Source organism: Carassius auratus, chromosome 6 (genome assembly GCF_003368295.1).
Source record: "Carassius auratus strain Wakin chromosome 6, ASM336829v1, whole genome shotgun sequence".
Taxonomy (NCBI): Eukaryota; Metazoa; Chordata; class Actinopteri; order Cypriniformes; family Cyprinidae; genus Carassius; species Carassius auratus.
The window spans coordinates 1,686,318-1,708,448 of NC_039248.1; the positions used below are offsets into that span (position 1 = coordinate 1,686,318).

Consider the following 22,131-nt stretch of genomic DNA (forward strand, 5'->3'; position numbering starts at 1 on the left):
TTTTTTTTTTTTTTTCATTTATGCATTTAGCAGACGCTTTTATCCAAAGCGACTTACAGTGCATTCAGGTTATCAGTTTTTACCTATCATGTGTTCCCTGGGAATCGAACCCCCAGCCTACAGGGAACACAATATTGGTTGATATATCGCTATCTGCCTTTTTTTACTCCCTAATATCAGTATCAGCCCAAAAAATAAGTTGACTGGTGTGTATTCCAGGTCTTCATATGACGTTTTTGTGTGAGAAACACTGAAGCTCATGTGCGTTCACAAGTGTTTAGATCTGTTCCTCGCACAGAAGAGGTGCATTGGGATCTGTGGGATCTTGATGAACTCTCTGGGAGTTTTTTGGGGTGAATTGTTCCTTTAAGCTGGATGTGTTTGGGAGGTCCGATGCTTCATGTGTGTCTCTTTCTGTCGTGGTCCAGGGTTTTGGTTTTGTGACGTTTGAGACCAGTGCAGATGCAGAGAAAGCACGAGAGCGTCTCCACGGGACCATCGTGGAGGGACGGAAGATCGAGGTGAGTCTCTTTCTCCTCCTGATGTGTCCATTTCACACCTTTACTGACCGAATGTGCCCTGAACAGCTTGAGATGCTCCGCTCTGTGTGTGCTGCATTATGGGAAGTGTGTGTGTGTGTGTGTGTGTGTGTGTGTGTGAGCTTAGCAATGCATGGTGCATCTCTACTGCAGTCCACTTTAGAATCTGTGAGTTGTTCTGTTTCTTGGCTGTTTTTTGGATTGAAGTGTTGGTTATTAACAGCATGTGGTTATTTCCCTTTTTTAAGTTGATGATCTGTTTTGTACGGAGCATGCTCACAGTTAGCCAATCACATGCGTGCGTTTGATGCTGTCTCCGTTTCTCCTGGTTTCAATGGCTTTTTTTCGTTCGTGAAACATTTGCTTGGATTCTTCCGATACACGAGGACTGATGATTCAGAATGCTTTCACAACTTTGGTGTTGTATCTTTATTACGGATTAGATTAGAAAACGACTCACTTTCAGATGCTTGTGTATTTGTTGTTTTTAGTGCATTTGTAGATTGTTCTGTGAATCTGGGAGACGAGGAGAAGCTTGTTGCTTGCCGTGTGTGTGTGTGTGTGTGTGTGTGTGTTCCCCTCGTGAGGCCCAGTGTGTTCAGTTCTGGGTTCTGGGTGTTTTTATAGTTCTTAAACTCCTGCATGACCTTGTGTTCGTCTCTCATAGACGGGGAAATCATTTTTTTTTATCCTTTTTTTTTTGTCACTTCAGGCTGTAATACCAAATGAAGTCATTTTTATTTCTTAATTAATTGGGATGTTTGGTTTAGGACCAAGTGTGTGGATCAGGGGTGTCAAACTCATTTTAGGTTAAAGGTTAAATTGCATGAAACACTGAGTCATGTTTTTAATGACCGTCGTCCAGTACGGTGTAACTGTCCACTGGTGTTAGTAAAGCTACCTGTGTGATTAGGAAAGAATACAGTAATTCACATCCATCTTTCACAGGTTTATTATGGGGATAATATAGAGTACGCTGGCCATCACTATAAGAGCCTCTTCAACGCCTGATCGTAGTGTGCATCATCCCTCAATAAATCAGGTCTGCAGTGAAATAAAAGCCATTTATTATTCCATTCGGACTCCTTTTTAATTTAAGCAGACACCATTTTTAAATGTGTTTTGTTAATTGTATGACACTTATGTTCTTTCTATGAAGATGGCATTAAAAGAATAATAAAAGGATACATTTTCTTTAGATGGTGTAATTGCTAATTAGAAAATATAAATGATAAAAAAAAAGTATGGATATATTTGTCATTCAGATTAAATTTCAGGTGCTGGTCATATAATTAGAAAATCATCAAAATGCTGATTTATTTCACTAATTCCATTCAAAATTCCACTCAAAACATCTGCAAAGCCTTTAAATGTTCTCTCAGTCTAGTTCTGTAGGTGACACAATCATGGGGAAGACTGCTGACCTGACAGTTGTCCAAAAGACGACCATTGACACCTTGCACAAGGAGGGAAAGACAGAGAAGGTCATTGCAAAAGAGGCTGGTGTTCACAGAGCTCTGTGTCCAAGCACATTAATAGAGAGGAGAAGGGAAGGAAAAGATGTGGTAGAAAAAAAGTGTACAAGCAATCGGGATAACCTCACCCTAGAGAGGATTGTGAAACAAAACCCATTCAAAAATGTGGGGGAGATTCACAAAGAGTGGACTGCAGCTGGAGCCAGTGCTTCAAGAACCACTACACACAGACGTATGCAAGACATGGGTTTCAGCTTCACATTCCTTGTGTCAAGACACTCTTGAACAACAGACAGCGTCAGAAGCGTCTCGCTTCAGAAAGGACTGGACTGCTGCTGAGTGGTGCACAGTTATATTCTCTGATGAAAGTAAATTTAGAATTTCCTTTGATCATCAGGGTCCCAGAGTCTGGAGGAAGAGAGGAGAGGAACACAATCCACGTTGCTTGAGCTCCGGTGTAAAGTTTCCACAGTCAGGGATGGTTTGGGTCCATGTCATCTGCTGGTGTTGGTCCACTGTGTAATCTGAGGTCAAAGGTCAACACAGCCGTATACCAGGATGTTTTAGCGCACTTCATGCTTCCTGCTGCTGACCAACTTTATGGAGATGCAGATTTAATTTTCCAAAAGTGCCAAAGCTTCCAGTACCTGGTTTCAAAATCAAAAGAAAAAAACATTTGAAATAGATCAGTCCGTGTATAATGAATTAATATACAAGTTTCACTTTTTGAATGGAATTGGTGAAATAAACTTTTTGATGATATTCTAATTATATGACCAGTACCTGTATCTGCATGGTTACAAGCGCGACTCGACACACGCAAGCGTCCATATGTTCTGCTTTATTAGTGTATCTGATGGAGTTTGGCAGCCCTGGTGTAGATGCATGATGCCTGCCCCGTGGCTCTACAGCGCCCCCGGTGTCTGTGGCTGTTAGTGCATGGAGCGCAGCATGAGTCTGGTCACTTCAGAACATCAGATTCATCAGACGCCAGGAGACGGGTTAATCTGGGCAGCAGCAGCACTTTATTACCCAATCAGATTCATTTGTTTGCTTTTTGGATGCCTTTGTTTTCACTGTCAGATTATTTTGATTTGAATCATTTGAACAGAAGTTGAATTATCTGCCATGATATTATTATGTTGTATGTAATGACACCCTAATGTTTGTTTGTTTGTTTGTTTTCTGGAGAGCAGATCTGTGGAGAGAGCGATGCACAGTCATCAAGCTCTTCACTCATGTCTCTCTCTCTCTCTCTCTCTCTCTCTCTCTCTCTCTCTCTCTCTCTCTCTCTCTCTCTCTCTCTGGCCAGTCTGTCTGTCCAGCTCTGCACTCACTGTGTTTCCTGTCTGTTGCATCACTTCCTGTTCCTGTGTCTGTTTGAGATGCCTCTGATGTCACTGTCTAGGCCCCTCCCCTGAGTGATGTCATCAGCTCAGCATGTTAGCATCACTAACTGCTCTCTTAGACGTACTTCCATGTCAACCTTGGCCCGTAGCTTTGACTCGGTCACATTTTCACACCCATGAATTGTGTGTGTGTTTGAGCTCCTCTAATCATCCGTCCCTTTCTCCTCCTCCTCTGTGACACAGATGAATGCGCTCCTACAGACAGATTTGATCAGCTGAAGATGTGTCCTGTTCTTGTTCTTGTTCTCGTGTGAATGTTCCTCTCCTCTCCTCTTCTCTCTGGTTGTTCACTCATTCTTGGCATAGTTTTAGTGCTTTCTCTTTGGTTTGTTTTTCTCTTCTTGTTCATTTTCTCCTTTTCCTTTCTGTTCCCTTGACAATTTCTGTGTGTTGTTGTTGTTGTTGTTGTTGTCAGTCTCCACGGTAACTGCTCGCGTGTGGTCACAACGTTTCCTGGCTCATGGTAAGTTTGTGTATGTACGGCTTCATCCCTGATCAATCCACCAGCTCAACCCCTGAGATCTAGACTCAGCCCTCCCCAGCTTTACAAACTCTGCTCTCTGGCTCTTTTGCACTGATTAGCTTGTTATTTTCGGAGGAGCAGAGATGCGTTAGAGGCCTCGCGGAGACGACGGCAGCCCTCGTCCTCGTTGTGAAGTTTGGCCGAACGCATCCTCCGTCTGTTGGCGGCTAGCGCAGTCGCATCTCCTCCCTGAGGTCTGTCCTGATACACTGTTCATCAGAGGCATGGGGAAAGAGCTTTATCAAATCATCATCATGTTAATGTAGTCGCTAAGGACCACAGATACTGACAGAAATTACATTCCCTCCCCAGCGCTCGCCATTGCTCTCATGATCATTAACACATGCTGATGAGACTCACACTAAACCCTCATCCCTCTCTCCATCCCTCCGTGTCTCTCTGCTGTGGTTCTCTCATTAGGGCTGGGCGTTATGACCAGAGGCTTGTGTCACGCTAGAACCGTACGTATGGTTTATTACACAGGTTATTTTGTCCTGGAAATTCAATGAAGTGAATATTTGTAATAAGCATGTGCCTTTTTTAATGAAGCAGTGAATTTTGCCTTCATGGACGCAAAGCAAAAGATCAAATCTTTTAACAGATAAATGAAGCAGAATCCATTTGCACCAGCTGTGCACAATTTGCAATGTTTCCTAGCAGCAACGTAAAGTTACAACGTGCACACTGCAATATATTTTTTTTGCATGAAACATAACCACTAAATGTTTACAGTAGCATCTGGCACGTAATTAATGGATTGAATTGCATCAATAATCTTATATTTCACCTACAAACTTTAGATGTATATAAGGATGTTGACATTTACACATCTAGATTTTAAGAGAAAACATTATGGGGAGGAAAAAAAATGATTTTTCAGTGGCTCTTCAACATGAACCCAATCTAAACCATTCCATGTTCATGTCAAATAGAATGCATTTTATTTATTTATATTTGAATAGTGCTTTTCAAAATGCAAGTTGTTTCAAAACTTAATATCTTGATGCCAGTTGCATCAGATCAGAGTTGGTCGATGATGTACAGGTGCTGGTCATATAATTAGAATATCATCAAAAAGTTGATTTTATTTCACTAATTCCATTCAAAAAGTGGAAACTTGTATATTATATTCATTCATTACACATGGACTGATATATTTCAAATGTTTATTTCTTTTAATTTTGATGATTATAATTGACAACTGAAGGAAAATCCCAAATTCAGTATCTCAGAAAATTTGAATATATCTTAAGACCAATACAAAGAAAGAATTTTATGAAAATGTTCAATATTGAAGACAACTGGTGCCACACTCTAATCAGCTAATTAACTCAAAACACCTGCAAAGACTTTAAACGTTCTCTCAGTCTAGTTCTGTAGGTGACACAATCATGGGGAAGACTGCTGACTTGACAGTTGTCCAAAAGACGACCATTGACACCTTGCACAAGGAGGGCAAGACACAAAAGGTCATTGCAAAAGAGGCTGGCTGTTCACAGAGCTCTGTGTCCAAGCACATTAATAGAGAGGTGAAGGGAAGGAAAAGATTTGGTACAAAAAAAATGTACAAGCTCTAGGGATAACCGCACCCTGGAGAAGATTGTGAAACAAAACCCATTCAAAAATGTGGGGGAGATTCACAAAGAGTGGACTGCAGCTGGAGCCAGTGCTTCAAGAACCACTACACACAGACGTATGCAAGACATGGGTTTCAGCTTCGCTTTCCTTGTGTCAAGCCACTCTTGAACAACAGACAGCGTCAGAAGCGTCTCGCTTCAGAAAGGACTGGACTGCTGCTGAGTGGTCCACAGTTATGTTCTCTGATGAAAGTACATTTAGCATTTCCTTTGGAAATCAGGGTCCCAGAGTCTGGAGGAAGAGAGGAGAGGCACACAATCCACGTTGCTTGAGGTCCAGTGTAAAGTTTTCACAGTCAGTGATGGTTTGGGGTGCCATGTCATCTGCTGGTGTTGGTCCACTGTGTAATCTGAGGTCAAAGGTCAACACAGCCGTATACCAGGATGTTTTAGCGCACTTCATGCTTCCTGCTGCTGACCAACTTTATGGAGATGCAGATTTCATTTTCCAACAGGACTCTGCACCTGCACACAGTGCCAAAGCTACCAGTACCTGGTTTAAGGACCATGGTATCCCTGTTCTTAATTGGCCAGTAAACTCACCTGACCTTAACCCCATAGACAATCTGTGGGGTATTGTGAAGAGGAGGATGTGATATGCCAGACCCAAGAATACAGAAGAGCTGAAGGCCACTATCAGAGCAACCTGGTCTCTCATAACACCTGAGCAGTGCCACAGACTGATCGACTCCATGCCACGAAGCATTGCTGCAGTCATTCAGACAATAGAGACACAACTAAGTATTGAGTGCTGTACATGCTCATACTTTTCAGTTGGCCAAGATTTCTAAAAATTCTTTCTTTGTATTGGTCTTAAGTAATATTCAAATTTTCTGAGATAATGAATTTGGGATTTTCCTTCAGTTGCCAGTTATAATCATCAAAATTAAAAGAAATAAACATTTGAAAAATATCAGTCTGTGTGTAATGAATTAATATAATATACAAGTTTCACTTTTTGAATGGAATTAGTGAAATAAATCAAATTAGTGAAATCAAATTTTTGATATTCTAATTATATGACCAGCACCTGTATATGATAATGTGTTGACAGATACATTCAAGCGGTTGAGGTTTGCCGTGTAGTATGTGTCGCTGTACACCGTAAATGTTTTTGCATCAGTATTTTATTGATCATTGATTTCCAATGCAGTTTCTGAATGACATTTACATATTAAATAACTATTGTTATTTAATTATTACTTTTCAGGATAAACTGATTCACAGCACATTTCAACGCAACTTCTTACATCTGAAGGTTGCTGTTGGATTATTGCCTTAAGAACTAAATTAAGCACATAGTTACTAACTTTCTAGTAGTTACTAAACCTCTGCTGTGGACTTTACTTTCCAGTTTTAGTAAGGACTTGAGAACAGCTAGTGAAACCCAACTCTGAATCATCTGAAGCACCAGCGGAGATCTGCACCTCAGCGTCTGATCTCACTGATGCTCTTCAGTCTGAACGGGATCAAGATCTGCTGGAAGATCTTCCCAGAAGAGTGAAGCTGTTCTAACGGAATGAAAGAGTGAACATGCGTGAGGTCAGACGCTGACTGACGCTGATCCAGTTCTCTAGATTAGACCCTCGCTGGGTGCTTGCATTAAGTCATCATAGAAATCCTTCAGCAGGAGCTCATTTAGTTTTAGGTGGGTTCTTGTGCTTTCAGAAAGATGAGGTTCCCTTTCTAGGGCACTTCGAACTGTGTCCTCTAGGGGTCGCTATGTGGAACTCCTCGTCATGACCCATGTCTGAAGCATACATTGAAAAAACATCAACTTGTTGGCCGGCTACAGCATCTGACATCACTACCGGCGCGACTATAAACAGACACCGGGAGAACATGTCGTTCTCTTCTTCGTCTTCACTGACTGTTCTGTTTGAAACGTGCATCTGAAAGAACTTGTAAGCGCTATCTTTCTCTGTCTATCATGGTGACTACTAGCAAGAGTTTAGACAATGTGTGCATCCATGTCGCCATTCTTTGTCACCCAATGATACACACAATCTTTGTCATTTGTTTGGGTGAAGAGCACACCATAAAGAGCACTAATCTCCATACAGAAATCAAAAAGAAATAAAATAAACAGTTTCTTCTCGCATCCATCGGTTTCAGCATAAGAGTTGTGCCGACATCAAGGCGATGCGCAAAAACGGCTATGAGAGGATGGCCCCTGTAGAAAGAGCTGTCTTTCTGTGGGGAGACATCCTCTCTTAAGCTCCCTCTTTGCCATCTAAGCCCCTTCAGAAATTCATCTGGCTTAAATGGCAAGGCATACGCAGCAGCAGATCAGGCTGTGGCTTTATTACACATGATGGTGGTAATTCAAGTATATCAGACTGATCTGCTAAGAGACCTGAATAAAAGTGAAGGCCTTTCTCCTGATCGGGTAGCTAAGCTGCGCCACACTAAAGATCTCTCTCCATGCTACCAGGCCGCAGGACTATAGCGGCCATGGTGGTAGCGGAGAGACATCTGTGGATGAACCTTGCAGACATCGGGAAGAAAGAAAAGGCTTTCGTCCTTTATGCTTAGGTTTCGCCTTTTGAACGTTTGGTATTTCCATTGAGTCGGTGATAGAGAAGTTCAGGGAGATGAAGGCACATGCTGCTGCTTTCAGACGAAAGTTCAGGTCTGAGCCCAAACAACATAGAGGTCCTGGTCCGTCTCGAGGATCAAAGATGAGGATCAGAAGGCTAGTGTCGTGGCTCGCGCTCCTCCCCCACCTGCGGGCAAGGGTTAAGAGGAATCGTGGGTCACGATGAGGTGAGCAGAACCTAAGGAATGTGATCCAGATGAGGCAGCATTCTCGTTCCGAATTAGAGCGATACCTAGCTATCTACTCGTTCCCTTTAGGGATTTTTAACTTCTGCTTTTATCCTCCCCTTCCTAATTCCCCTGTAACCACCAGCTCTCCACCTGATCAAGGTTAGGTGGAAACCTCTCGCATAACAGTCTTCTATGCTGAACCTATAATGTTTTTGGCTGGTTCTATGTTCATAGCAACCACCTTACTGATGGTCCGGACTAAGGGGTGCTGTCGTGTCCAGCGGGAATTGGAGGTGCCAGTTACAGAAGTCTTCTTGTATATGCTGCCTTAGGTGATGCTCCCCTCGTCCGAGGTTTGTAAAATTTGAGCTTGCCTCTTCCGTGCAGTTCAGCACCTCTGCAATGCTTAGGAACCTTTAGGTACACACGCTAAGCTTTGTGTACTTTATGAAAACCACAAGGTGTCAGTGTATACATGAACACTTTTCTAAAATCCACGTAAGTGGTAAGTGTGCACGCAAGACTCTTTCTTGAGATGGTTAGACCTTGGTTCCTTGGGCTCCATTCAGCCAGTGTGTATTTGTTTATACACCTCAAGCATCGCTTACCTCAACATGAGGGGCTATTTGGGTGATTCTCGTGGTAGGTTAGTAGGGCTTCCCTTTTCAAGGAAGGGTTGCCTATGAGTGCGCTACTCTGAATTCGGAGTTCTATTTTTTTCCCCAGAGCACTCCAGCGCTATTTCCACAGATCAAGTTGATGACTCTCAAACATACTGTTTTGAGATGCACCATTCCATCTATGAGCTGCTCTATCAGAGTTCCACCAGAGCCCCTCCGTAGAACAGTATTTGAAAATCCATGCTATGGTAAGTGTGCATGTGAAGTCTTTGCTTTTCTGAAATCCACACTGTGGGGAGTAGGGAACGCGACACTGCGTCCTCTTGCTCCCTGCCATACTTCAGACGCAAGCTTCAGACAAAGAAGTCAATGATGTGTTCTCCCAGTGCCTGTTTATTGTCGCACCGGTAGTGATGTCAGAGGCTGTAGCCGGCCAACTCGTTGGTTTTTTTTTCCCAATGTATGCTTCAGACACGGGTCACACGATATGTTCCCCATAGCACCCCCTAGAGGACGCAGTGTCTCGTTCCCTTCTCAGGAAACCATGGTTACATTCATAACCTGAGATGTTTTCTGTTGGGTTTGTTAAGATTCCACTGCAGTCCTCTCTCTAGTGATAAACACACTTCACGTGGTCATGGCGCCTGGTCCTAACAGGCATCTTCCATTTAATTTGTGATTTGTTTTAATCCATAATCATCATCATCATCATGCTTCCACCAGTTCAGGCCCAGATATCTGCTGATTATTGAACAGCCTATGAGCCAAAAACGCCCCTAAATACACACACACACACGCACACACATCGAAATTGTTCCTCAGACGATATTTCTACCCTTATATTCATGTGAGGATGAGCGACTCTAGCTTGTTTTGGTCTTTGGTTTTGGACTTTCTCTCTCTATGTGTGTGTGTGTGTGTGTGTGTGACTGTGTTTGCATATTGGTCTTCAGCGCGTGAGAGAAGTGTATTGATGCCTGCCGGTGTTTTCCGTCTTCATGATTTCATTTATTGTGACATGTAGCATATGCATCTCTCTCTAACTCTCTTTCTCTCTCACCCATAAACTACGTCACTCCTCACAAGGTCTGACAACAACCAATCACAGGCTTTCTTTCATTTGATGCACTTTGGTGTACTTGTTCATGACAAACTGGATGGCTTTTTGAGTTTGATGTTTCTGATTGGGTGGATTGTTCTCTCTTTCTCTCTTTTCTCCTGTTTTTGTGGTTTCATTGAATGTCGACTGGCTCTTTTTTTCTTTCCTGCATCCCTCTGTTTCTGAACAACCCCCCCCCCCCCCTTCTCTCTTGATATGTGTGTTTTTTCACGAGGGGGCGGGGTTAGGCTGCAGAGTATTTGGATTGGTCCATAGGCTGCATCTGATGCTTGCTGATTGGCTGATATGCTCGTTTCTGGTTAATGAACTGTAATTGGCTGAATGTGATTTTGCTAAGAGCTGTGCACAGTGTATTGATTTTGTCATGTGTGATCTGTTTCTCTCTGTTTATCTCTCTCCTCCATGTTAGCAGTTGAATGCCCTGTTTTTCGTTTGCTTTTCCACATTGATTTCTGGGTTTTTGTGTTGAATGTTTGAAAATCAGTGGGAGTTTTTTATGATGCATGAAGCAATATAAGGGAATATCAATGAGTCCACAATTTCTGCTGTAAACCTAGTTCAAAGAACTGATTATCAAATGTTACTAGATGACTGTTTAAATCTTGATTTTGGGATTGGAGTGATTTGTGAACCTCACATGTTAATCTCAGCGACTGAATGATGTTTGGATCAGAACGGCTCTGTTCTCTGTGTCTCTGATCAGATGCTCGTTCTCTCTCTGATGAACAGGTCAACAACGCTACGGCTCGAGTGATGACCAATAAGAAGATGGTTAGCCCGTATGCTAACGGAGAAGGCCTCAGCTCGCTGCCCTACGGTAGAAGCAGCTCACCTCAGTCCTCAGGTATTGTTCAGGTGTTAGTTGTTAACTGATCTGAGACTCTTCTCTCTGTTTGTCTTCAGCGGGGTGGAAGTTGAGTCCTATGATGAGTGCGATGTACGCACCAGAGCTCTACGCAGGTGAGACACAAACAGATTTTCCGCTTTCCTGTTTAAGTGCATCATTGCTCTATGTTGGTGAATGTTCAGTGTAAACAACACTTTAAAGGCCGTTCACACCAAGAACGTCAACTATAAAGATAACTTTACTTGTGTCCGCAGCAGTCAACGGTACGTCTGTTTATTCTTAAGTTTGCACGCTGCAGAGTAATGAAAGTGAGTGTGGACGTGTAAACACAGAACGTAGCACGTGAGACGAGCAGGGAGAATTCTTGCTTTTGAAGATCAACTCTATTTTTTTTCCTCATCATCAGTTTGTTCTTGTTGATTTTCAAGATGTTCAACTTTTAAACATTTTTCTCCATATACTATAATTTTCTCTCTTTTTATTGTTCACCATGGCGTTAAAATTACAGGATCCCAGTCAAGGAATAAGGGTCTGATTTAGTGAAACAGTTGGTAATTTTCTTATATATATAATTTATATGCATTTGAATGCAAATGCTAATCTTGCACTAGCTCTGCGCATGTGTGATGTATGTGGAAGCACCGTCTCAGTGTTTAAGACTAAATCAAACGCCCCCTCCAAAAACAAAAAAGGTAAAACACTGTTGTCGGATGATTTTAAAGTTTAAGGAGAAAATCAGATGTGGTTCATCACTACGTTTGCCTGTAAGCTTTCCAACGTGATAATGTGAAGTCATGGACACGCAACACAGCGCTAGTGCAAGTTGAGCATTTGCAGTTAAAAGGTATATACAATTTTTTTAATTATTTTTTTTTATTATAAATGACTGATTATTTCACTAGCTCAGACCCTTATTCCTCGACTAGGATCCTGTAGATCCTTTTGAAACTCTTAATTTGAACCCATTGGGAACAATAGAAGTCCCCTATATGGAGAAGAATCCTGATCAGTGTCCTGCAGCACAGAAGCAGTCATCAGTGTCACAGACGTATATCTGTAGCAATAGAACAATACATTGTATGGGTCACAATTATACATTTTTTTTTAAAGTCATTAGGATATTAAGTAAAGATCATGTTAAGATATTTTGTAAATTTCCTACTGTAAATATATAAAAACTACATTTTTGATTAGTAATATTCATTGCTAAGAACTTCATATGGACGATTAGATTTTTTCTCTATATTTAGATTTTGAAGCACCCTCAGATTCCAGATTTTCAAATAGTTTTGAATCTCGGCCAAATATTGTCCTCCTAACAAACCATACATCAATGGAGAGATGATTTATTCAAGTAAAAAAAAATTGGACCATTATGGTTTTGTGCGACCAGGCTCACAAATGTTTTCCTCAAAAACCTTAATTTATTTTCTCTGAAGAGAGGTAAGACATGAACAAGAACATCTTGGATGAAGTGGGGTCAAGTAAAGGATCAGGAAATGTTCATTCTTGAAGTGAACTCATCTTTAACACGTACGAGTGTGAATCCTGAATGACTGTGTGTCTGGCTGTAGTTCCAGGGTTTCCGTATCCCACCACCGCATCCACCGCCGCAGCTGCAGCCGCCAGCTTCAGAGGAGCACATCACCTGCGGGGTCGAGGCCGGCCTGTGTACGGAGCGGTGCGCGCCGCGGTCCCTCAGCCAGCCATACAGGCCTACCCAGGGTAACACACACACACACACAGAGACACACACACACACAGAGACACGCACAGACACACGCACAGACACACACACACACACACACACACAGAGACACGCACAGACACACACACACACACACACACAGAGACACGCACAGACACACGCACACAGACAGACACACACGCACACACAGAGACACACAGAGTCACACAGACACTCTCACTCACACACACACAAAGAGCCACTCTCACTCTATCTTACAAACACTCACATAAGACGCTCTCACTCACACACACACACACACACACACACACACACACACACACACACACACACAGCCACTCTCTCTCTCACACTCACACACACACACACACACACAGAAAGCCTCACACTCACTCTCTCACACACACACACTCACATAGATGCTCTCATTCACACACACTAAGACACTGACACATTCGCTCACAGACACCCACACTCACTCACACACACACACACACACACACACACACACACACACACTCTCACTCATATACTCACTCACACACTCTCACTCACACACACTCTCTCACTCTCACACACTCACACACACTCTCTCACTCTCACACACACACTCTCTCACTCATACACTCTCTCACTCACACTCTCACTCACACACTCTCTCACTCTCAGACACTCACACACACTCTCTCACTCTCACACACACACTCTCACTCATACACTCTCTCACTCACACTCTCACTCACACACTCTCTCACTCTCAGACACACACACACTCTCTCACTCTCACACACACACTCTCTCACTCATACACTCTCTCACTCACACACTCTCTCACTCTCAGACACTCACACACACTCTCTCACTCTCACACACACACTCTCACTCATACACTCTCTCACTCACACTCTCACTCACACACTCTCTCACTCTCAGACACACACACACTCTCTCACTCTCACACACACACTCTCTCACTCATACACTCTCTCACTCACACTCTCACTCACACACTCTCTCACTCTCAGACACACTCTCTCACTCTCAGACACACACTCTCACTCACACACACTCTCTCACTCTCACACACACACTCTCTCACTCACACACACTCTCTCACTCTCACACACACTCTCTCACTCTCACACACACACTCTCTCACTCACACACACTCTCTCACACTCACACACACTCTCTCACTCACACACACACACATACACACTAGAGCCTGACCGATATATATAGTTTAGCCGATATTATCAGCCGATATAAACCTTTAGCTGATATATCGTATTGGCGAATGTGCTGCTGATATGAACATTTTTATTTGTATTTTTTTACAGAACATACAACACTGATAAAATGCCTGAAATAAATAATTATTTTGTTTGTCCAGCATCCATTGTTTGCTATTGGTGACCTGGATGAAACGCTTTGAACCATTGAAACTTTGAACGGCCATATCTCCATAATAGCGCGGCATTTTCTTTTACCCTCAAAAAACGGAAGTGAGATGACAACATAGTGTAAATTACATCACTAATGTCATGTTCTAGTACATTGTACCAAAGTGTTACAAATTATAAATAACAGATTAAAATAATAGCAGATTTGTCTCATTTTAAATGAATAATAAAAATGGAGATGAAAAATGTACTAGCCAGAATTAAAATTTTACCATGGTAACCCTGCATTACTTTGTGCCTCGCGCTCCTCTACATTATATCATACTTCACACTTCTCTAGTAAGTTTCTTCTGTGTGTGAAGACAAACAAGCGCAGATCCATGAATGAATGTTCTGAAGTCAAATGAACTTCAACGGAATAAAGTTGAATTGATTTAAAGTTGAATAAACTTCAACTTTACCTTTCAGTTCATTGACGTCAGACTTATTTTTGGATAATACATTTTGTTAAATTGTTAAATGCCTGTCTCCATTACATATCTCTGTCACGTCAATATAAATGTTTGATCGCCTCATTTGAGTGATCATTGCAAAAAACGTTTATATATATTTATTCTGTTTATGTATATAGTGTATTCTTTATATAGTAGCAGTAAAATGTTTGGACACACGAATGGGAATGTGTCCAAACTTTTGACTGGTACTTTACTTTAATATACACAAAGAATATCGGCCGATGTATCGGTAGCAGCTTTTCTTTACTCCCTTATATCGGTATCGGCCCAAAAAAAACCATAATGGTCAGGCTCTAATATATACGCACACTCTCTCTCTCACACACAGACACTCTCTCACACATGCACACACACACACACACACTCTCTCTCTCTCTCTCTCTCTCTCTCTCTCTCTCTCTCTCTCTCTCTCTCTCTCTCTCTCTCTCTCTCTCTCTCTCTCTCTCTCTCTCTCTCTCTCTCTCTCTCTCTCACACACACACACACACACACACACACACACACACACACACACACACACACACACACACTGTACAAACTGTATATTCTATATATGTGTCCTGATGTCACAAAAACATGCCCATACTCTCTCTCTCTCTCTCTCTCTCTCTCTCTCACACACACACACGCAGACACTCTCTCACAGATGCACAGACACACACACACACTCACTCACACAGACATACACATTCTCTCTCTCTCACCTACACACTCTCTCTCACTCACACACACACACACACACACACACTCTCCCTCACTCACACAGACAGACACATTCTCTCTCGCCCTCTCACCTACACACAGACACACTCTCATACGCACACACACTCACTCACATGGACACACACATTCTGTCTCACCTACACACAGACACACTCTCTTACACAGACACGCTCTCTCTCTCACACACACACACTCTCTCACACACAGACTTGAGTTCCTCCAGTGTTCTGCATGCTGCATGACCGAGTGCTGCTTCTGCTGTACTGCTCACAAAATGAGACCAGCTGATGTAATCATGCAATCAAATGACAAAAAATGCCATTTTTTCCTGCCGTGTGACCCGTTTATTGGGAAATGCAGTGTAAATCTATCTCAAATGCCTCTCGATGGGTTCAAAGTGGCATTTTTTCCCTGTTTTATGACCAAGTGCACTGCATGTGTGTGAATTAATGTTTTCACTTTCTCTTTTTTTGTGGTCTTCATCTGTCCTGCCACCTTCTTATGTTTTCTTCCCTTCGATCACCACATGGTGGCGCTCTGACCATTTTTTTTTTTTTTCAACCTTATGTTTCTTGCTCCTCCATCTTTCTTTTTCTTTTTGCTGTCATTTGTTTTTCTGTCTCTCAGTGTGGTGTACCAGGATGGGTTTTATGGAGCTACAGAACTGTATGTAAGTATGACACTTCCTGTCTCTCGGTTTCACTTCCTCTCTCTTTCCTTCTCTCTTTCCGAGTGCTTTACCGTGTGAACACTGTTGCCACGCAGAGCCGTTTCGTTCTGAAGACATGCTTTAAAATCACTGCACAGACACGAATCCGGTTCATGATGTTAGTGTGATGCCAGTAGAATCAGACAAATCTCTTGATATGTTTGGCATAAACAGATTCGGACGGCTCTGTGTGTACGTGTGTGTGTGTCTCAGTGTGTGTGTGTGTGTGTGTCCAGGTTGACGATAGCTCTCTCTGTTTTCTCTGTAGAATAGTGTTTCAGGACACTCTGGTTAGTAGCAGAATGCCTCAGGTAGGCTCACAAACGGATAGTGTGCATCTCTCCTGATTAATACTTGTGTTTGAGACTGATCGTGTGAGATTGCTGTCTCTGTTTCCCTACTAACTCACAGTAATCTGACAGGAGTGAGGGCCGGAAGGGGGAGAAAGAAAGAAATTCTGCACATTTTCTTTTCTAAACGATTCAAAGCGCATGACAAATCTGGCAGCAGCAGAGACTGTTACTAGAGAACACACCCCAAAACAGCGGTGGCAGGGCTGGGTGGCTGCTCGTGTGTATCCTGACGTACTTCTGTTTTTCTTCAAGGGAATTCAATATAAAAGGGTTTATATGATCACGTGGCAGGTGCTTAATCTCGTTTTTCAGATTATTCAGACTCAGATGTTTTAACAAGATATATCATCTTGTTTGTTTTTGCATTACTCCATGTTTAAAAATAAAAATAAAAATAGAAGTATAGCATTAAAAATGATACGGCGCCGCCCAGCCCCCAGCGGTAGATTAATTACACTTCTGAGCATGTCAATCATTTTCTGGTGCTATTTCTCGAGCGAATGACTTCCTGCAGGTCTTTGGTTGTGCATCGCTGATATTTGAGACCATAGTTTTAAGGACTCTGGATGTTTTGGGATCTGATTCTGTCCCCTTCCCAGAGTCCCTGTCTCTCTCTCTCTATAGCATGTTAACTCGATCTGTGTTGGCATGTGATCACACTTAATTCACTTGTAGATCTCTCTCTCTCTCACTCTCTCTCTTGGTCTCTCTCTCTCTCATTCTCTCACTCACTCTCTCTCTTGGTCTCTCTCTCACTCTCAGTCTCTCACTCCCTCTCACTCTTTCTCTCACTCTTTCTTGGTCACTCTCTCTCTCACTCTCATTCTCTCTCTTGGTCACTCTCTCTCACTCGCTCACTCTCGCTCTCACTCACTCTCTCGGTCTCTCTCACTCTCTCTCTTGGTCACTCGCTCTCTCACTCTCTCGGTCTCTCTCACTCTCTCCCTCTCTCACTCCCTCTCTCACTCTCACTCTCTCTCACGCTCACTCTCTCTCCCTCGGCGGCTGCGCTCTAGCAGGAGTGTGAGGGGTCATGGGAGGTTTTTCCTGATTGGCCGTAGGGTAGAATGCTGAGGAGAGAATGGCTAGTTTGGGTGCATGCTGTCTGTGTGGTTGTGTGGATGTTCTCCTAATCTCACTCTCTGTCTGTCTGAATATGGCACCAGTAATCGGTTTGATCGGCCCTGGTTGTGTGTTTGGGGCGGACAATGACACTGACGCTAATGCACTCACGATCCCCGTTTCTGCTCGTCTCTCCCTCTTTGACAAACACACTATCGATTCTTAATCATTAGAGAAACCACTCCCGCATTGTTTGCCACTGAGGAAGATTCACAGACTTACATACGGCTGTCCGAATGCAGTTTATGTTTGACTGAACATCAGTGGCAGATTGCTTGTTAGTGGACTTTAGGTTTGCTTTTCTTGAACGTTTTCATGTCCTTTGTTCCCTGCTAACTCACCACTTCACCTGCCTGATTGCACTGGGGCTTATTTTAAGCACATCTGTGTGTTGTCTCTGTAGAGCGGCTACACTGCGTATCGTTACACTCAGCCGACGGCGGTAGCGAGTCCAACAGCAGCGGCGGCAGCGGCTTACAGCGACAGGTGAGCGACAAACATTCAATGCACAGTCAACCCTGTTCAACCTCGCTCTCACATGGAGGAGGCTTTTCAGTCATAACCACATCTTGAACACTGGGGGCAGTCAAAATGACTCAAACTAAATTAGAAATTTGCACTTAAATATCAATATTCAAATTATTCTTGAACTTAAAATTTTAAATATTAGAGTAATTTCAGTTACGGTTACAGTTACCTGAGGCCACAAGAATTCTCTTCGAGCAATATATTACTAATTACTCTTGTGTGGGTTCAGTCATTTCACTTCATGGTCAGCAGAGGTGGGTAGTAACGAGTTACATTTACTTGAGTAATTTTTTGGGGAAAAATTTGTACTTTTACGTCGTTACTGTGGGCGACGCTCCTCTCGTTACTTTATCTTAATGCAATAAATTAGGGGTGGTTAATCTGTCTGATTTCCCGATTCGATTCGATTACGATTATTGAAGTCCCGATTCGATTACAGTCGATTTTCGATTATTAACGATTCTCGATTAACGATTATCGATTTTCCATTTCACAACAGTAAGTAGTAAACAAACTGTGTAAATCATTACTAATAAATGGTAGAAACAAACCGAATGCATGTAGCGGTTGGGATTTTCAGTTTACTACATGCAGCAGGCACTCTGATTCCATGTATGGGGCACATATATATTATTCATATGACACACAAACACAAGTAGACAAGACCTTTTTAGTTCAAAATCTATGCCCCGTGTCACATCGCCTCTGCTTCTGCTATGAGCAGCGCGGCCAGATCTGCCTCGCGCACGCGCCGAGTGTGCACAGCTCGAACTACTGTCAGGGTCATTGCGACTCCCCACCTTGCCTCCTAACTGTCCTATGAATACTTCGACCTCGTTTAACATACCCACTGGCATTAGACAAAGTCTTCACTACAATACTGTCGCCGCGATTGCGGAGAGGTGCGGTCAGAAGACAAATATACATGTCTAGCGCGGAAAAAATCTCCCGCTTCGTCCCCGCAACACTAACACGCCTGCTAATTTCGCAATGAACACTCCGACCCCTGCAAACATTGTTCACACCTCTGACATTTGGCAAAGGACCATTTACATTGGGCAAAGGATTCACCGTTTGTGCTTGGTGTAGCTACTTTCACTTTCAATATCACCGTCATCTTCTGGATACAGATATTCCCCTTCAGAATCAGTGTCCGCGAATAGAAGTCCCAACACTTCATTGAGGGTTTATTGAAGCTTTATTGATGCCATTAGATAATAATAATATGATAATAATGATAATAATAATAATAATCTAATGCCAATACTCGCTGACGTTGACAACATTGGTCAGTTAAAATGGCTCACTCTCACACTAGCTCCGCTTTTTTTTCGCACTGATTCAATGCGCTCTCGAAGATTTTGTTAAGGAGCATTACGTTTTTTTGAGTCAGAGATTAAGTATTACATGTCTGCTATCTGGTGCAGGGGAGGTCGCGTGAAATTTGACACCCTATTTGACAAAATCGGCCGTTTTATTCAGTGCCGCATCTTGTCGAGTAAACTCGACCATGGCGCCAAGAGGGTTAGAGCTCCTGCCATGAAAACCAAAATAAATCCACACGCTTGCTTTGAGCCCAGATGGAGCTGGGTGGTTCGGCTGGTTGCTCGCTCCTGGTTTTTCCATTTTACACACCTGTTCTGGCTGCTTGCTAACTGGAACTGAGCGCGTTCGTGACGTTCAACTCCCGGTATAATTTTTTTTACAAAATAAAATAAAAAAAAAAAATAATAAAAAATCGATTTTTGAAAATGTAATAATCGATTCATACTCGTCCATAACATACTCGCGATTAATCAATAATCGATTTTTTTCACCACCCCTACAATAAATGTTATAAATGCTTCAGTTTATTCCAAACGCGCCGTCTACTTTTCTCTGGGCGATGAGCGATGCCCATTCGCGAATGATTCATTCTTTTGAGTCAATTCTGTTCAAAGGCTTGATCAAACCAGTTGGCAAACGAGTGAACTGGTTCATGAATCAGTTTGATTGAGTCGTTCAGTTCCCTGCCGCACGCGCTGAGCGTCTGAAGCGGTTCACTCAGAGTTGTTACGGTTAACATCAGCAGCGCTGAAAACGTGGCTATGGAACTGCACTGAATTGAAAGCAAATCTGCAAAGGCTATTATTTGCTTGCGATGGAGATCCTTATTAGATGAACGCGTGTGCTGTCTACTGTTTAACAGGTAATAACTTGGGCTACAATCGATTACAGTACACGATACCACTGTGACATTAGTTTGTTGTACGTGTGTGGCTTATAACAGAGGGGAGTCAAGTTGAATGCAGCTTCCAAAAGACAAAAAATAGCAGACTAAAATTTTATTAATTTTAATACAATCACACCGGTGCGAGAACGTTCAGCGAGTCATATCATCAGCTGCTAAATTCAGATCTGTGATCGCTTGCTGGCGCTGAGCCAGAGACAGACGCGTTTTTACAGCGCTGCGCATTAACCAATCACACACGATTCTGTTGAGCTTATTAAAGCATTGGCCAATCAAATCAAAGGTGTTCAGATGAGTCATCGCCGGTGCTTCCTTCACTCGCTCACTGACTGAATACCTCTTTCTGGCGAATTCTCTCATCAGAAACAACAAAGTGCAGATGTGTGTACGAATCTATAATTAAAGATATTGATTTCACAGTGTTAACAGTTTCATGGATTTTAATGGGAGTTTCTGAGAGTGATTGAAATCTAGTAGAAATCTAGTTTAATAATGTCAATGTTATTTGCTCTCTTTCTGAAAAATTTAAGATTAGTAGCAATATTTAGATCACATTAACTTTCAATGTTAAATTCACATTTAATATAAAGTCAGTCGTATTAAAAATATGTTATGGCATGACACCTATATCTGTTACTTAAGTAAACAGACAGGGTTTTATAATAAATTATATAAATTGGAGTAAAGGCTGATGAAATATATGCATTTATACACACACATACATTACATACATTTTATCTATATATCTAAATAAAAATAGGCTTAGTATATATGACCCAAAGTAACTATTAACTAACTACTTGAGTAGATTTTTTATCCGATACTCTTTTACTCTTACTCAAGTAACTATTCAAGACTAGTACTTTTACTTTTACTTGAGTACAGTTTTTGGGTACTCTACCCACCTCTGATGGTCAGTGTATATGTCCTTTTCTGTGCAAGTAAAGTGAAATAACCAAACATAAATATAGGAGCCTAATGAAATTGCTAGGGGTGCACGATAAATATCGGCCGATAATTGATGTGCTTCTCGTTAGAGATGTTCCGATACCCTTTTTCTCTTCCCGATTCTGATACCTGGGCTCGGGTATCAGCCGATACAAAGTACTGATCTGATACCTGGGTGTGTATCTGTATATACAGCTGTATATACTACTAGCCCTGTGTAAATTGCTAGAATTATTTTAATGTTGTGCTTCAGACTTATCCCTTAATAAAAGATTAACAAATACATGGTGAACTACTGTATTTATTACAGTATTTGTATTATCTGACATGAATTTGACAGTAATATTATTTATTTTCTTAAGCCAAAAAGAACTTCAAATGCAGCAAACTAAAAAAAGGTATTTTAGTTTTACAATATAACTGTATAAAAAACTGCAAAAAATAAGTCTAGAAATATAAAAAATGATATATTAATCAGATAATCTCTTTACAACAAAACAAGTAAAAAACAAGCAAAGGTATAGGCATAATTATTATTATTAAAAGACGTATTATTATTACTACATAGAGACATAGCAAAATCTACTGTAGGCTACAACAGTAGCTTAATATATTGTCAATTTACTCATGTTAAACCAAACATTTATTTGGGCATAATGGGCTGCCATGAAGATCTTTTGAGTGTCTGTCTTTATGATATGACAGTTGTCTCAAATGAAACGGTAAATTCTCATGAAGTGACGGTTCATGCGTTCGTGTCCTCATATAGTGACACACGGCAGAGACTACAAAACAGCGAGCTCCCGCGCATCTGCGACCGTCACCCACAGAGATGTAGAAATTGCAGGAGTAATATTTAAATAGTATTTTGCAGTTTAATATTCACAGACAATATATTTGACTACAGTGTGGAGCCCTGCGCAGCGCTTAGACTAACACGGAAGCGACTGAAC

The 22,131-nt window shown here is 41.9% G+C and overlaps 1 protein-coding gene across 5 annotated transcripts in view; it reads left to right on the forward strand.

The window, feature by feature from the left end:
* Positions 1-22,131, forward strand: part of LOC113090030 (RNA binding protein fox-1 homolog 2-like) — a 45,151-nt gene that overhangs the window by 19,648 nt on the left and 3,372 nt on the right. For 2 of the 5 annotated variants that reach the window (XM_026256150.1, XM_026256158.1), the window contains exons 5-10: positions 429-521; positions 10,822-10,909; positions 10,996-11,052; positions 12,514-12,664; positions 15,916-15,958; positions 17,876-17,958. In XM_026256150.1, the coding sequence (XP_026111935.1) occupies positions 429-521; positions 10,822-10,909; positions 10,996-11,052; positions 12,514-12,664; positions 15,916-15,958; positions 17,876-17,958 (515 nt within the window). Of the gene's footprint in view, positions 1-428; positions 522-10,821; positions 10,910-10,995; positions 11,053-12,513; positions 12,665-15,915; positions 15,959-16,265; positions 16,309-17,875; positions 17,959-22,131 lie in introns of all 5 variants that reach the window. The other 3 variants (XR_003286838.1, XM_026256156.1, XR_003286844.1) reach the window with 3 other exon arrangements.